This window comes from Anoplopoma fimbria, chromosome 15 (assembly GCF_027596085.1).
Source record: "Anoplopoma fimbria isolate UVic2021 breed Golden Eagle Sablefish chromosome 15, Afim_UVic_2022, whole genome shotgun sequence".
NCBI classification, from domain to species: Eukaryota; Metazoa; Chordata; class Actinopteri; order Perciformes; family Anoplopomatidae; genus Anoplopoma; species Anoplopoma fimbria.
Window position 1 is genome coordinate 15,998,824 of NC_072463.1, and position 17,837 is coordinate 16,016,660.

The 17,837-nt window shown below is 42.9% G+C and overlaps 1 protein-coding gene across 1 annotated transcript in view; it reads left to right on the forward strand.

Annotated features, from left to right (window-relative positions):
• The window catches only part of kiaa1109 (KIAA1109 ortholog), a 74,100-nt gene that overhangs the window by 7,304 nt on the left and 48,959 nt on the right, over positions 1–17,837 (forward strand). Inside the window, 25 exon segments of the mRNA XM_054614637.1 lie at positions 594–673; positions 1,354–1,504; positions 1,946–2,102; positions 2,527–2,605; positions 3,748–3,839; positions 4,039–4,156; positions 4,278–4,433; positions 5,295–5,392; positions 5,621–5,805; positions 6,574–6,680; positions 6,857–7,089; positions 7,298–7,516; positions 8,001–8,138; positions 9,197–9,373; positions 9,858–9,986; positions 10,703–10,822; positions 10,964–11,295; positions 12,690–12,901; positions 12,904–12,939; positions 13,280–13,520; positions 13,668–14,153; positions 15,983–16,256; positions 16,442–16,579; positions 16,760–16,830; positions 17,087–17,260. Of these exon segments, the coding sequence (XP_054470612.1) occupies positions 594–673; positions 1,354–1,504; positions 1,946–2,102; positions 2,527–2,605; positions 3,748–3,839; positions 4,039–4,156; positions 4,278–4,433; positions 5,295–5,392; positions 5,621–5,805; positions 6,574–6,680; positions 6,857–7,089; positions 7,298–7,516; positions 8,001–8,138; positions 9,197–9,373; positions 9,858–9,986; positions 10,703–10,822; positions 10,964–11,295; positions 12,690–12,901; positions 12,904–12,939; positions 13,280–13,520; positions 13,668–14,153; positions 15,983–16,256; positions 16,442–16,579; positions 16,760–16,830; positions 17,087–17,260 (4,203 nt within the window).

Consider the following 17,837-nt stretch of genomic DNA (forward strand, 5'->3'; position numbering starts at 1 on the left):
GTTTTATTTGAATACATTTAAAAACATTCACGTACATTTACTACATTAAATGGATGACTCTGCTTTTAGTTTGTACAGGAGCTTCAGCCTATTGGATATTGAATAAAGATAAGGATGTATATATCTGAATTGGGCGATTGACAATTTTAACACGAAAAAATGTTGGCAGAATGTTTGAATGAGTCACCCCCCCCTCTCTTTTTACCTGGCAGTTTTAATGTTCTACTTTTAAAAGCAAGGATACCACAAAACCATTATCTGCACTTCAGCTGAATGACACAGCATGTAAAATTCCATTTCCCCTCTGTGATTGAGGATCCATTCCGACAGTCCTTGACCCGTCTTTACACTTTACTGGAATGTCCAGTGGGATGAAGCAAAAACTATATAAGAGGAAGGCCACATTTATAAAGGTGAAAGAGTGTTTTCATGCCAGAATGGGGCTTCAATGCAGACTGAATATTTAATTTATGCTCTGGTACCTTTTCAGTTGTCTACTAACCTGCTGGAACCCTACTGGTAACTCTTCATAACCTCTGCGTATAATCTGTACTCTGCCTTCTAAACTCTGACCTTGTGGATTTCTCCTCTAGACCTCCCAGACTGATGGGTGAAGGCTTTGTGGTCATGCAGTCCAACGACGTTGACATCTACTATTACCAGGACGAACCCGGTATGCTCATGAATGCACACACACAAAATCGAAAAAATATAAAACCCCAAACATCTGCAGTGCTGCCACAATACCCAAAAAATCCTCCTGAGAAATTATTGTTTTGTTGAGATAGCTTTTTAGAATTGTTTCTAATCAGGACATACTGTGTTTTACTATCAAATAGGGCTGCACGATATGTTTCATGTCAGCATCGACATTGTAGCCAATATGTTAAATTGTTTACTAGAGCACAAAGATCTTCATAGGTTTTGCTTTCAAGGGGCACCAGATTGATGCATTTAACTTTAAAACTTACTACATTTTTTCTATTAAAACAGGTACTGTTTCATCAACTGGTGAATATTCCTGTATTTTGTCATACTGCAATGTATATCACAGAAAGAAAAAAAATACTGCAATGTCAGTTTTTTCCAATATCGTGCAGCCCTTTTATCAAACAACCCTCTGCACTTCAGCACTAGCAGAAAAATATGAGCACGACCAATGGACGTTGGCTAGATGAGTAATGAGTCAAAGTAAAGTAGTTTCGAGATTGCTTCTGTTTTGTACAGCTTTGTGTTTATTACAGTATTTGTTGCCCAGAGTAGTTTAAGGCTTTCTAAAGTGTGTGTGTGTGTGTGTGTGTGTGTGTGTGTGTGTGTGTGTGTGTGTGTGTGTGTGTGTGTGTGTGTGAGCAGGTCTGGTGCCCGAGGAGCAGGAGGCTGGTGAGGAGGCAGAGACATGCAGCGAGGGCGATAAGCTTCAGGACCTGCCTCCATGCTGGGGTCTGGACATCGTCTGCGGAAAAGGAACCGACTTCAACTACGGCCCCTGGGCAGATCGTCAGAGGTGAGTGATGATCACGCACAAAACCACTCTGTTCTATTAAAGAATTTCAAGATGAAATCTGTTGTAACTCTTGAAAACTACATAAAACGTGGCATGCGGTGAGAAATGGTTTGAATGTGGTTAACATCGTTGCAAGAATTGAGACACAAATCGGCACAAAACTGCACTTTTACAGAAGCTCTCCTGTAAGCTTCTGGAGGACGGACCATGGCAGTTAAACTCAAGCCAATTTACCTTCAGTGTGGCACAATTTGTAAATGGAATTAAGTCGGGAAACATAGAACTGTTCTTATGTCTTTTGCATGTACTTGAACAGCATAAGAATACAGATGTTAAATGGATGTAAGAAGAGTGCTGTTCTGGTCAGGTATAACTCAAGGCTTCAGAGTTGGGCTTCTCAGATATGGACTTGTATTTTACCCAAACTCTTAATTTCCTCAGGGACTGTCTGTGGAAGTTCTTCCTGCCCGCTGACTACCAGGCCATGAAAGTCACAGAGGTTGCAGAGCCAGGAAAACCCAGGCAGATCCAGGCCTTCGAGCTACGCATGAACATCATCGCTGACGCCACCATCGATCTGCTTTTTACCAAAAACAGGGTGACTCTTTCTTCTCTCTATATCTTTTTTTTTTATTACTTTCTTGCCAACCTCTGTGATCTTTCTTCCTCTCCCTGCTGCTCCACTTATCTTTATCTTCATGCCTCATCGTGTTTTTGCTATCGATATCGGTTCATGTTTTATGCTTTTTCAAATTTTCATCCTGGAGCAGTGCAGGGATTTTCATGAAGCTAAGCGTGTGAAGTGCGTACTAAACATCAACATAAATGCCTGTTGAATGAAAATATCAAAGAGACAGGGAGAGATTGTCAAGCTAATACCTCTTTTTTTTTGAACATATTTAGGTCAGATTTGAGGACTTTCTTTTATTCTTAAGGCCCCCTCACTGATAATTTGACAGCGTATGTGACTGCTCTGTTTACTCTCTCCCCTCCCCATGCTCTGTATTCATCCCTGTTACTAGGAAACCAACGCCATCCATGTGAATGTAGGCGCAGGCTCTTACCTGGAAGTCAACATCCCCATGACTGTAGGAGAGAATGGTAAGTCAGCGTTTAAAGCAAAAATAAGACAAGAACATGGCAGCACTCGGATCAGTCGCCACAGCAGACGTCCCTCTGGCTTAAAGGCAAATCTTGTTCCTATAAATGCGTACGTCAACAGTTTCCCCATCTTCTGGTTATCATCTATTTCACTGACTAATGGCTGAACTACAGCCATGATGAGCAGCTTTATCAAATGTCAGGATGAACTCATACTTTAGGATGTCAAAAAGTTATTTCACTTATTTACTTCCATTGAGATTAATCATAACAGTTCTTTTTCAGTATAAATTGGCTCATTGTTTAGCTGTCCCGCCCTAAATTTGACTGATTTGGTTGCCTGTCAATACTCATACAAGCTGGCAAACATAGTGGAGCATTTAGCAGTTAAAGAGCCAGATATTTGCCTCAACAAACTCGACACCAAATGAATAATGATGTTTCTTCGTGACCTCTTGATAAATAAGCAACCGTTTGCTCACAAGTGAAATTCATTTTAACAAAACGCAATACCAACCTCTGTTACCAAGGTCTGTTAAGTCATTGCTGAACTATTTTGCACAAGGAATTAGAACTAAGAACTCTGAGTGTGTTACCAAAGTCTCTGTACTTGTGTAAATTGATACAAAAAGGTTTTATTTTCAAAAATATAGCCAAGACTACCTAGGAGAAGTATAAAGCAGTTCGATCAGCTTGACTCAGCCTGTAGAGGTGCATGCCCCTGCTTTATTCAAAGTTCATTCATATTGAGCGTGCACCATGTCCAAATTGCACCAGCTTCGACACTGCACATCCTTTGTGTGTGTATAGCTGAGGACCAAAGTGTGAAGTCGATCAGATTAATGGTACTCGAGATATGCAGAGGACACACAGACTGACAGACAGACAGACAGAACTGTATCCAGAATAAAACAACTGACCCCAGGGAACAGTGACATTCTCAATGCTTTGAGATATGAGGAACGTTTTATAATTTATCGCGAGTCATCAGTCAAAGCCCTCCTCTGTCTCCAGAAATGTAGTTACCATAAGTAGCTGTTCAAGTTTTGCCGGTAAATTACATTATTTGCAAGCGCTTTGCCCCAGCTCTGGGTTTTGAGAATTGATGGCCCTGCCTGTCTGTCCCTCTCCTCTGCCCTCAGGCTACTCTCCTACCATTAAAGGCCAGCTGCTGCACGTGGACACCACCAGCAGCATGCAGTACAGGACTCTTCTGGAGGCTGAGATGCTGGCTGTAAGTAGCAGGAAGTTATACGAGGAGCTTTGCCGTCGAGTTTTTGTTTAAAAAAAATGTGAAACATTGTTATTTCTCCTACTTAAGATGCATGGGGAAATTTGGGAAATTTGCAGATGCAATTTCGAACGTGCATATACATAGTAAGTGCTCCGCCAGAAGTGAAATCGTGTTCTGCCTCTCCCTTTTTATATTTCAGTTTCATGTGATAGCCAGCTACCCTCGGGTGTGGAACATGCCTCAGTCTTGGCAGTGTGAGATTGAGGTGTACAAGGCCACCTACCACTTCATCTACGCCCAGAAAAACTTCTTCACCGGTGAGTCCTCCAGTAAACAGACTTAAAAAATGAGCTCTTGGCATTTTTCTAGTGAAATGTATGAAACGAACAGGTCCAGTTTTTTCCCCCACTTCATCACGGTTCCTTCTGTTCTTTTTAGATTTGATCCAGGACTGGGCGAGTGACAGCGCCCCAGACATCTACTCCTTTGTGCCCTACTCCTGGAAGTTCAAGGTCCTTTTCCACCAGTTCGAGATGATCTGGGCGGCAAATCAGCACAACTGGGTCGACTGTTCCACCAAGCAGCAGGAGAATGGTAAGAAAGGTGGTCTTAGAAGCCCCTTGCATCTATCAAATAGTCTAACTGAAGCCTCAACTGTTTGAGCTGAATTCAATGTTTTAACAGTTGTAGATTCATATTTTTAAGTGTATATATTATGACTAGATGTTTTAAGTATTTAATATATTTTCTCTATTTGATATTTTTGATGCCAAATAAGAACTTTATGCAAATTAAAGGTACAGTAAGTAAGACAGTAATGCGTTCCCTGTTAAAGCAGTTGAGATTCTTTTTTCAGTCAGGTGCTTCATTTTCTTTTTAAAGCTCTTAGTATCTGCACCAGATTTCTGTAACAATTTGCAACACATCAGACCACAAATGTACAGATATTTCTGTGATGATAAATGAAGGCATATAAAAAAAGAGGCAAAATAACAGACACAAATCAAACACATTACTTTGTATTTTTCTTTTTTCTTTTCTGAAACACAGTAGAATTCTACACAAATTCATTGTTTTTAAAAAACCTTTTTTTTTAAGTTGGGTACACAATTTTTGTCCCCCCCCCCCCAACTAAAAATACATGAAAAAATACTTTCATGTGTAAAATCCTCTATGATAAAATAATCGGGTGATTCAGTAGTCTTTTTAGTTTTGCAGTGGAACAAATAGACTTCCTGTTCCATATCTTCTAGCACTAATGCTAAATAATTAAAAAAAGAATAATCCAGTCATGAAAGCAATCGATCACCTAATGCCTCTTGAGCACTGGAATCAAATATCCGTGACAGGATACTTTGACTCTATTAAGTCATGATATATTGTACATACAGTATATACTCATACTTAATCCCAGGGCAGGGCAGACTAATCAATTGCATTATTGATCTCCTATAGTGTACCTTGCAGCATGTGGCGAAACGCTCAATATAGACTTCACTTTGCCTTTCAACGAGTTTGTTCCCACCACCTGCAATACCCGCTTCAGCTTGAAGGTGAGCCATGCTTTAAGTGGATATGATTTGTTATTTGAGTGTCATTGTAAAGACTTTTTTTTTTTTTTTATCCGTCTAGAAAATGTTTCTACAGATATATGGCTTCATGTACTTGTTTAGATGCTTTTGTATTGCAATGCGCCCGTAGATGTAAATACTTTGACACCGACTATGAATATGTGTGGGTGAATGCACGTATACATGTGTGTGTGCTTCGTCCTCCTTCAGGCGGAGGATACAGACATGCGACTGTCCCTGCCAGAGTGCCACCCGAGCCGCGACCCCCTCCTCACCCTGGCCAAAGAGTACCAGAACGTCAAGCTGCCCCCAGACATGTTCATGCCGGGGGAAAACCAAAGCGCTCCCCCTCCCAAAGCCACCAAGTCCCGCTGGAGGAACATCACCCACGCAGAGTGAGTTAAACCTGGGAGGTATTTCTCTCTAGTTGTGGGCAAAAAAAAGAAAAGAAAAAGAAGCGAGTGTGTTAGCAAAGTGGTGGATGACTCATCATTGTAACACACTGACTCACATCAATCCTAGGTAGTAGGTGGTGATTTAAAGTAAATGTACCACTAACCTTCACTTTTTAGGCTTTTCTTGGTTTAATAGTTGCTGCCTCGCTTGGTTTTTCAAATAACATACAATAGCCTGTTTAATAGCGGTTTTTGAGATGAAGATAAAAGGTAGAAACTTTTTTCTAAGTGCTTGTCACAACATTTTTTATTTCCTTATAAACCCTTTATTGTGTATTCTTGTTTTTTTATACCTCTTGGTCTGCATCCCTTTTGGAGAATGTTGCAAAGCAGGGTCTGTTTCAGGGTCAGGGAAAGTTCACGACGATGCTGGAGAACCTTTAGTAGTAGTAGCACATGCATCGTTCACTCTGCACACAATAAGACAACATTCAGATAATTTATAATGCATCGCCCCGACCCAGACTGTACTGATGTAGCACTGCGAGAGACCCACTCCCCCCCCCCTGGGAGGTAACGATCAAATTCTGTCCGGACCAGTGCCCTCGGCGCTGCAGAGAAATCAGGCGCGACCCATTTGCTGTCTCTTGCCCCTTACTGTAGGTCCTCGGATTGAACGGTCCATAAAGCGAACGATGTACCGGAAAATCCTCTTGAAACGATGATAAACTCTAAGTGTGTCTTTTTTTTTTCTTCTCCTTGTATCAGAGCTGGCTGGGTGGATTGCTGGAGCGTACCCAACTTCTTGCTCATCATTGACTACACTTGGCACCCCATTTATCCCCAGAAGGCCGATGAGCAGCTCAAACAGTCGCGTAAGCTCACTGCTTTAGTATCAGTTCTTTGCTGTTGGTTCTAAAGCCAGCCGTGATAGAATGACTAAGAAATTGTAGCAATCCTTTTAAATCTTTGCTCAGTCCTCCTTACTTATGTCTGTACCGAGCTGTTTTAAATAGTGTTGTCTAACTCGCCTGTGATTTTGCGTCTGAAGTGTCTGAGATGGAAGAATCCATGCTGTCGGCGCTGCGTCCCCCAGAGCACAGCGGGGTGCACCACAACGCCCAACCACGCTTCACCTCCACCTCAGCCTCAGCTGCCCACAGCAGGATGCCCGCGGACCCCTCGGAGCTCCCCCCCGACAGACTTCACGTGGAGATGGAAATGTCCCCCGATTCTCAAATCATCCTCTATGGGCCTTTGCTCCGAGCGCTGATCTCCATCAAGGTAGGGAATCTTCCTGTTAGTCTCCAATAACAGATTTCTGGATTTTATTCTTTCCTTGTGTGTCGTTGTTTTGCACTTAATGTAATCAGAAGGTCAATGAAAAACTGTGGATGCTCCATGTAGATTTTGGATAATGGTGAACCAGGCAAGAATTGGTGCAATGAAGAATAAGGCCGTCTTAGCTGTAATTTCTTTTTTGGTCCCGCAGGAAAACTATTTCGGTGAGGACGACATGTACACAGACTTTGAGGAGGCAGTATCCAGCCCTGTGCTGTCCACCGCCACCTCCTCCGGCCTCGGCTGGTCTCCTCTGGGAATGGAGGACAGCGAGCAGAGGGAAAGATCAAACCTCCATCCCCTGGACCTGCGCCCCTGGGACATCACCGTGCTCATCAACCTCTACAAAGTCCACGGCCGACTGCCAATGGTAAAACCAATGATCGCCAATAGTTCACTTTTATTTTTTGGATTTCCTTTTTAAAAAAATAAATAAAAAAAGCATGAGAGTGATCAGTGTAGGTGAGAAGAAATGGGATACGATGAAATATTATGACACTAAAAATATCACGTCAATACATTGTGCACTAATATAATAGGAATGTAGCAGTAGAGACAAAAAAATGTATCTGTATAATAGAATTTTTCATATATAGAAACAGATTTAAATAATATATAAAAGAGGAGTGCCTTTTGAAAATGAAATGTATGAGACATTGTGAACATTCAAGGGGAGTGTGTAAAAATACTTTTAGTCCACTTTATTTACCGTCATTTGTTTTATGGCTTGCAAGGAATTCTTTTTTTGATTCAAACCCGCCAGCCATGCCTTTTTATGTTTGTGTGCATTTATGTATACAAAAACAAGTTGATGCATGACTCCTCATATTTTCTCGCTTTCTCGGCTCCTCCAGCACTGCAGCAGCGAGGGTCCCGAAGGTCCATCCGGCTTCTTGGAGCGTCTGTGTTTTGAGATGAAAAAGGGTTACAAGGAGACGATGCTTCAGCTGCTCCTGTCTCCCATTCACATCTTCATCAGTGACAACTACCAGGTCAGAAACACAGCTGCACGTGTGTCTGATGTGATGTGCTGCTTATTTTGGCTCCATAAAGTGAAGTCAGCATCTATATTTATTTATTGTCTGTGGGAAATGCTTTAGAAAATAAATTAGCTTTAACTATGTCGCTACTTTATGGAAGCCCTGAGAGAACATTTTTTTTTTTCAGTCTAATCTAAATAGTTTTCTCTCCTGTGATCATGACTGTGAACACGTGAGAAAAAAGTTATTAGCTATTACATTTGTTTGTCAGTCATTTTCAATTTTTCATTGTTGTAATACTAATTTCAGCCACAAGAGGCTGATTTGCACTACAACCCTGTGTTTTAAATAGCTTAATTAACTCACTCATGTTTTCTTCCACTTCAGTTTTGATTTATAAGACTTGCTAATACACAGATGTATGCACCTTTTGTTTATAGTGGAGAAATTAAAATCCAACTGGAAAAAAACGAACATGAATGCATTTATTCTTGTTGAGAACATGGAACAGAAAGTACCTTTAGAAAAACTATCCTAGCAAAACCTTTTAACCACATGTTTTTAACAAGAACAATTTCGATCATACTTGAAAAATGGATTACCAGGATTTTTTTTCCTCAATGCCTTTCAGGGCTTCCGTACACCTCTCGTTGGTAAAAACAATTATTACACAAACAACTAATCTTTAATCTGACAACTAATGGGGTGACTCAGTCCTTAGAAAATACCATGAATAAAGATTGCATAGAGAGAAACATGCTTTTCACCAGCCACATCTTTGCATAAGCACCTGCATATTGTATAACCGCACAGAATTGTTAAGCTTTAGCCATAAATCGGATCCTATTTGCTGCTCAGAGTGAATATCTTTCCTTAATCCCTGACAAAGAATGTGTATCCTTCATCTCTCTCCTCTACTGAGATAACAAGCTCATTTTTTATACATTTCTGGCATGAACAGGGATATTAGCGACTGATTTTTTACTAAAGCAGAAGATTACACAAGCTGGTGATATAAGACAAAAAATATTTGTGTGTGTGTGTGCATCCGTTCTTTTTCGCCCCCACAGCGTCCCACGGCGGACGGGGTTCTGAGGGATGGCCACCTGAGCCTGTCCGGTCTCCAGATGAGGGCCCACGCCATGTTCTCGGCTCAGGGCCTCACGCTGGGCACCGACACGCTGGAGTACGCCTGGCTCATCGACATGCAGGCTGGAGGGCTCACCGGCAGGGTCACAGTTCCACAGGTGTGTCTGTGTGTCTGTGTGTCTGTGTGTCTGTGTGTGTGTGTGTGTGTGTCTGTGTGTTTGTTTAGCTTACGTAAAGGAGCGATTTAGAATGTGGAGGGGATAAATGTGTGCAGCCTGAAGATTATGATTACATCATGGATCTTCAGGTCAGCTGAGTGGGAGTGTGTGTGACTGTGGTAAAGTACATTTCAAAAACGCTTGCTTGTATAAACGACCTGTACAATATAATACGAGCCAACTATTGTGCATTTATAACGTTCAGTTTTTGTTGAGACAGGACAAGTCATCATTTTTACATGTTCTAGCTTGTGGCGGGTGTTATGTTTGATTGTATTCTGTTGTAAGGTTTTCCTTGTGCTTTGTCCGCCCCCACAATGACTGTATTTATTCTACTCTTGTTTGTGCATTTACCCCAGCAGTCCATGAATTTATCGATTGTTTTTGAAGTACTAACGGGCCTGTGTGCGCCTGTGATTATTAGGTGGCCAGTATGATAGAGTGGGGGGAGACTTTCCTTTTCCACGGCGTGTCCCGAGAGTTCCAGCTGGAACAACCCAAGCCCTCTGTCATTTGCCAGCATGGCGTCGACCGACGCATCTGCGATGCCAAGGTAACAACAGGCAGTATACGACAAAATGCTGCACAGCCTGAGCCTCATTTCTCACATTTCCTCTTCATCTGCTCGAGCACTCTAGCACTGGTTTGAACTAGTAAGAAGCCCTGTCTGTCTGTCTGTCTGTCTGTCTGTCTGTCTGTCTGTCTGTCTGTCTGTCTGTCTGTCTGTCTGTCTGTGTGTCTGTGTGTGCGTGTGCGTGCGTGATTGTGAATCTCACGATGGAAGCTACCAAATCCGCTCATTATGGCTTTTTTTGTGATATTTGAATGTTGGTCAGAACTGTCCGGTGTGAAGGGAAATGTCCAACTGACATCAGATAATAAATGGAGACCGCTGTGAAGCTTTGTCTAATGATGCATGACTCAGAAAGCCCACTTTTTTATAGACAGCTGGAGAAAACCGCCTTTCACAGCACAGCTATTGATGTACTCACAGCCACCGTACATGGCTTACAGCCACAACACCGTGATGTATGAAGTAACTTTGAGAGAAAAACAAGCCTGTTTCACAAAATGTCTTGTTTGTTTGCGAATACTAACAAGGATATTTTTAAAAACTCTGCCTGAGAGCCCTCGTTAGTTTCTGACAACAGAGCAGCTGCGGCTTCTGGCCATGTAGCTGTATGGAATGCACAGCTAGACTAAATTAAAGATGGCTACCCTTGCAGCCATTGAAAAGTTTCTGCTACTAAATGGTGGTTGTTTTTCCAGCTGAGCTGCCTGCCAGGTCACTGTCGCACATCAGAGGAGCTGAAGTACACCATGACCCGACTGGCCATGGATGGAGTTGACCTCTTCGTTGTGGAGCATGGCTGCGCTGCCAGCATCAAGGTAATTAGCGCCAATCATTTTATGGATTTTATTTCAGGAAAATATATTTATTTATGAAATTTGAACTCATTTAAATCCATGTCATGAGCTGTTAGATTTTAACTGTGTATCTTTTTTTTTTTTTTTTTTTTACCTCCCCAGACGGCCATCATCCGCGTAGCCAACTGCAACCTGCACAACCAGGCGGTGGGGGAAGGCATCAGCGCTGTGGTGCAAGACGTAAACATCCGGCAGTACATAGAACAGCAGCAGCACAGCGAGGCGACCAGGCTGCAGCCGTCCGGACAGGGTCAAGGTCCTGGTCAGCCGTTGGGTCTCGGGCAGACCACCCTGCTGCGACGCTCTGTCTGGCTGGAGGCGGGTTCAGTCAACCTGAACCTCATCACGGCAGACATTGCCCTGGCCGCCGACCATCCAGCCAAATGTGAAGTCCAGAGGCATTTTCTGGAGCTGCACGACGCTCACACCAAAAGGTATTCCTACATTTTTTTTTTCCTCACAGCATTGCGGTATTCCTTGTTTGTATTATTGGTGAATATTGTTCACCTTTATTTGATTTTTGAATCCGTTCAATCAAGGGACACCGGTGACGTTAAAAAAACACCTTCTACAAAAGAAAAATGTCAATGCTGAACTTCTTTTCTATGTAGAAATGACTCACTGGCTGTATCACACCTCTGTATAATGAGTCATAAGATGCTCAGCTCGTAATGTAAAGTAAGTCTGTTTGAACAGAACGACATGATTCATATTCTGTCATGTACAGGGATCAGGCTCATGATATGTGATAATCAGCTGTTAGACTACTGTGATAATGAATTCAACATAATGAAAGAGCTCATAAAAAGTCTGCAGGGAGCTATTATCAGTACAGATGTTCTTGTCTTGCTAGTAATTTGACATGATGTTTTATTATTACTTTAGCTTAATGCCCTGTGTGTGGGCTATGAGAAAGTGTAAAGTGTGTATGTTTGTACATTCATGATTCTCGGGTCAAAGCACAAGAAAGTTACTGGAAACTAAAAGTTACCTCAAGGAGTTTTTAACTGTTATGAAACGGTTTCAATTGAATACTGATGCCTCTATATGACCTTTGTATGAAACGGGACCATCAACAATAGGAATATGCTATTTCTATATAGTTATTCTTCATGCCAAAATGATTTACGAAATGCAGACCTTAAGAGCCTATGTTTACATTTATACAGGCAAAGTTAGGCAGTCAGTAGTACACAAGCCAATTAAAAGGAATTAGGATGAGATTTTTTCTTTTGGGAATTTTATTTTTGTCGTTGTATTTTCTGGTTATGGCTGATACTGGGGCAGGATCAGCAAAGTAAAAAAAAGGAATCAATAGGAATTTACCGAAGCACGTGGCTAATGTTAGCTGCAGTTGTGAAGCAAAACAAGCGCTGCAAAGTGTTTTGTGGCTCACTGAGCGTAATGACCAGCATGCACCAGGCAATCAACAGTAGTTTGTATCGCCATGCATCCGGCAACCAGATTGTGTTAGAAAATAAAAAAAGTATTAAAAAGAAGTTGAGTCTTTGGTTCACTCGCTTCCTAAACAAATGAATGCACTAGCCAGATCAGGATACAAGACGGTGGTGCTCATGGGAAATGCAGTCAAAACACTACTAATTTTGTCTGCAGGAGTAAAAACAATAAAAGTTCCTTGTAGTTGACAACAACAAAGACCCAGGTATTAAATGATTATGAGATATTGACTCAGAAAGGGAGACGAATGCAACACTTCTACACTCTACAAAAGCCCGGCAAGTCTTCAAGACTGGACAACATCTTACAGACCTACAGACCACTCCATCGTTTGCTTTGATCCTCCCTCCCTTTACCCTCCTCTCCTCAGACTCTGGTTCCTGTGGCCAGAAGAGGCCGGCATCCGCAACAAGCGCAGCAGGAACCGCTGTGGCTGCCTCGGAGGCTGCAGGTTCTTCGGAGGTACCAACATGGGCCTGGACTTCTTCAAGCTGGAGGAGCTGACGCCGTCCTCCTCGTCTGCGTTCTGCTCCTCCAGCACCGACGCAGACATGTCCTACGGCCAGTCTCTGCTCCAGCCGGGGAGTGGATTATTACCAAGGAAACGCCCAAAGTGGATGGTATGCATTTGCAAAGATTTGATATAGGTTTCCTGATACCGTCCCCAGGCTTGTGGACCCCCAAGCAAAATTCAGAATAGTTCATATCTACAATTTTAAATTCAGCTACTCTTTCCATAAAAGGGGCCACTGGGAGTCCTATTGCAGCTCTTTGTTTATGTATGGGTTCATTACGTATGAATGTTTGCTCATACATTGAGCTTTTTATCATCTTCTTGTCTATGAAAATATAGAATAAATGCGTGGGCTGCAAAATACTGATTGCATCACAATGCTGCAGAAAAAAAAGTACATGTCTGAAAGTATAGACAGTTGATAAACAAATGATACGTTTCTTTAGGGAGGGTTGTCGGACTGAAGACGGACACGCACTCGCCCTGTCTGCCCCCTGAGCTGCCTGAGAGGCGTGGCCAGCAACACCTCAGTCTCCAGGTGCCCCTACGCTCCCACAGCTCCGCCTCTTCCTCTGAAGAAAATAGCACATCCAGTGCCGCGTTGCCCCTGCTGGCCGGAGAGAGGGACAGCCCCTCGCCGAGCACAGAGGAACGCATGTTCCCCATGAACGGCAAAAGCCCTGCTGAGTGAGTAACCTACTGTACAAATAACCGGTCAGAGAATGTGCTGTAGGAACCAGCAGCACAGGCAGGATTTTCATCAAGGGTGTGATTACTTCTTAAATATAATCTCTAATGTTGATGTCCAAACCACTTTCTCCTCTCTCTGCGCAGCACCCTAGAGGATGTCCCAGAGGTCTCTCCGGTCTCACCCAACAGCTCCCAGGACCGCTCCTCAGTGCGCTCCCCACTCTGCTCCCCCCTCAAGCGCCAGTCCTCTGTGCAGTCCAGTCGACTGGGCAGCACCAAGAGCCTGTCGGCCGCCGTCTTCACCGACAAGCCCCCGCCAGTCCTGTCCGGAGGCGTCCAGTTCAGCAGCGAGGTCTCCCGCAGCGACGAGAACGTCCTGGATTCGCCACGTCAGCGCAGGAGCTACGGCTCCTTCCCCTTCACGCCGTCTGCGGACTCCAACACCTTCCACCAGTACCGCTCGGCGGACTCCAGCATGTCCGTGGCCGACAGCGAGGCCTACTTCTCGGCTGCCGAGGACTTCGAGCCGATAAGCAGCGCCGACGAGGGCCCGGGGACGTACCCGGGACGCAAGAAGAAGAGGAGGCAGCAGATGCAGCAGCCACAGCAGCCCCAGTACCACAACTACAGGTCAGCTTCAATGATAATGTGCTTGAGAAAATAGAGCGCGGAATATTGAGCTCAGCTTCTGTGGAAAAGTTCTCAAAGTTAAAGGGTTGGGAGGACGGTGGGATCAAGTACAAAGCTAAGCACAGGATTACGGTGATGTTAGAGTCTAGACAGATCACACTAACCGTAAGATCAGATAAATGAATGACCTATCGAGCTAGTTCTGACTTGTGTCGCTTGAAGTGTTCGGCTTTAGGGGTCATTCTGAAGGATTTACATTTACATTTTTAGATTGTGATGAATGCAGGAATACGATGGTTCATAAAGTGTCTTCAATTGGTCCGTTTTATAGGGATGTTACTATGAAATATCAGAGGTATTATTATTATTATTATTATTATTATTATAGCGTAGTGAAACAGAATTACAAGGTCTTTTAACAGCATGTTATTGGAAACCATTGAAGAGCCGTATGGAAAACAGGCAGTAAACAATTGCTTCAAATAAGTTCTGATGACTCGCGCCGATATCTTTGCAATTATTGCGAAAATGTCCTTATGGCACAACATGCCGGAATACATTAACATTGTTATGACATTTTTATGTTTAATGCCCAACAAGTTTTTACATTTCATCTTGCTAAGCAACTTCCCCCCCCAAGCTAAAGACCTTGCAGCTTTTTCATTTATTGCTCTGATTCGATCATTTAAGGATGGATGTGATCCAGGAGGGTTGTGGCAAATGCGATGTTTGATCCATGGGCAGCCACTTACTGCGGCTGTGTTTTTGCAAATTGGATTTTCAGTCTTGCACTGCAAATACCTTGTCATATTTCTATTACCCCGAAATGTTCTCACATTGATTGCAACACGCTTTTTGATTGATACAGCCTCCACTCCAACACAAACAATCAATTCAGTTTCGTGGAAAGGTTTCAACCCATACAAGCCTGTTGAAATGTGAGGCTGAATTCAAGAACATAGAATTATATACAGAAAAGAGGCGATATAGATTCTGGCTGGTTGCATTTCTTAAAGGGATAGATCAGATGATTTAAAGTGGGGTTGTGTGAGGTACTTATCCATAGTCAGTAGTACCAACACGAAGTAAAAACAACACGAAGGCAAAACAATGTACCACATTGGACGAGGGAAGCAGGAAAACGTATTCCAGCCACATAAACAAATCAATGTCAGTTAAAGTTCACGCTATATTTTTCAACGGGTACTTTAGCAGTTATCTATGCTTTCTTAAAAGACACAAAAGTGGCAAAAACAGTAATTTTACCTAGCACTTTGAGGTTTTTAAAGGGTTAGTTGGGCGACTCCTGTGCTCTGTGAGGTCAAATTACTGTTTTAGGAGTCCCAATGCTTTGAAGAGGGCATTCGATTAGGGTGATCAAACAGCAAGGAAAAAAAGCAGTAAAATAATTCTAAGTATGGGGTTCACTTCAACTGTTATTTAATTTTCTCAGGTGGTCCTCTTTAAGGTGGCTAAAATACAGTTTTGCTGCTGCCCCCATCCACAGCGGTATATTGCGTTGCTCCTGTGCCTTTAATCATGTCAGCTTCTCCAAACTGGGGGCGTGCCTACTGCCATCTACTCTAAATAATACACTGACTATATAAAGTATCCGTACAACCTCACTTAGAAACATTCAAACTATCCCTTTAACATAACTGTAGCAGTCCTGCCACTAGACGGAAACTTATATCAAAGATTCATATTATTTAAGGGGTTTGTTCTAAGATAACAGAATTGTCATTTAAGTGAAACAACCGGCTTAAACCTCACCCTGACGTATTTATTTGATGCTCATGTGTAAATATTTTTGACCCTCCCCCATCCAGCCGGAGCTCCATCTACCACAGCGTTGAGGGCCCCCTCACCTACGTTCTCAACGGGGAGCTGATCACTGAGCCCCGTCCCCTGCCCATGCCCCCAATGCTGCCCCCGCTGCCGCCCCAGCCCCTACCCAGCCACACATCCCAGGCCTCCTTCGTCTCAGCCATGGCCATGGAGGAAGAGAGCTCAGTGGAGACGGAGAAGACGGCTGAGCCCGGCCCCGTAACCCGCCAGCCTCACGTCATGGCGTGCTACCAGAGCTACCTAGCCCACTACCAGGTAAGGTTTCTCACGTTACTCTATAAATGCAAATCTTAGGGTCATACAATAATCGACGAAACAAGTACTTCCATCTGCAGAGTGTCATTTAGCTCAATGTATTTTGCCTTTATTAAAGCATTAACTGTAGTTATACCTATCTTGTTTATTTTCAATTAAAACACTCTCTACTTCACCTCTGACAGGTCTCAAATTGGTCTGTCAAGCAGCCCACCAATAAGAGGACCTCAAAGTCGTCGCTGCACCGCCCCTTAGATTTGGACACACCCACCAGTGAGGAGAGCGCCACCTCCTTTGACCAGCTCTCTGTTCCCAGCTTTAAGGTCTTTTGACTAATTAATTAACTCTCTCTCTAATAACAGTCCATCAGCATGTAAATACTATAGTTTAACTGCAGAATTGAGTCTTGGTATTGGTTGTTAAAATGGTTAAATGATGTGTGTCCATCCCCAAAACACCCAGGACATCAGTTTTAGTGTTCAACATTATCTTTGACATTACAGGTGATAAAGCAGGGCCTCTCAGCCAGCTCTCTACTGGACAGAGGACTTGAGCTGATGGGAGAGAACAACAGGTATTTAAGCCACATTGTTTTCACCAAGTTTATCCTATATATATTTATATATATATATATACTATTTACAGTAAAAACCTATCCACTAAGGAAAGCGTGTTTTTTGTATTTGTGTATCTCAGTATACTCAATAGCACCCTAAGTATGTATTCATTCACACTGTCCCTTCAAGTAGCAACTTATGCTGATGTATTTTTTATTATTATTAATATATATATAAGGAATGATCAGGGATTGTGTCTTCCCTCCTTCACAGTACACCATACACCCCCCTGGATAAGAGGGCCATGGAGAACACGGATGAGGACACGACGACAGACGACTGGACTCTGGAGCAGCCCTTAGCTCAGACCAGGACCACTGCCATAGTGGAGGTGAAGGGAGCCATCAATGTGGTGCTCACGCCCCTTGTGGCTGAATCCCTGGACAGGTAGTAACTCTGCTTCAAGTAGTTTTTTTTATTTTATTTGATCTGTGTGTGTTGTTTAAAGGGATAGTTCAGATGTTTTGAAGGTGGGTTTTTTTTCTCCCACATTCTCGTCAGTGTAATACATACAGAAGAGAGAACCAGACAGGAAAAGAGCAATTTAATGCTGTGGACAGGGGCAGCAGCAAAACGTATTTTAGCCACCTAAAAAAAAGGTATCTCAGTTTTAGTGTACACTATATTTAGAGCACTTTCACCTCTTTACCTTGCCATCAAACAGCCCTTTCCGAAGCGGAACTGAAGCTGTGACTTATGCTCTTTCCAAACCCACAAGACTCCTTAGACTAAAAAAGTATTTTAAACTCGCAGGACACAGGAGTCGCAGGTCTACTGCTGCCTCGAGAGGTTAGTTGGTAAATGTGATATGTGACTTTGGGGTTTTAAAGGGTATGATTGGTGTCACCGAAATCACACAATAATACAAAACAAACTAAACAATTGAGGCAGCGGTAGACCAGCAACTCCAGAGTTCTGTGAGGTAAAGTTAATGTTTATGTCAAAGGAGTTTGGTTTGATAAGG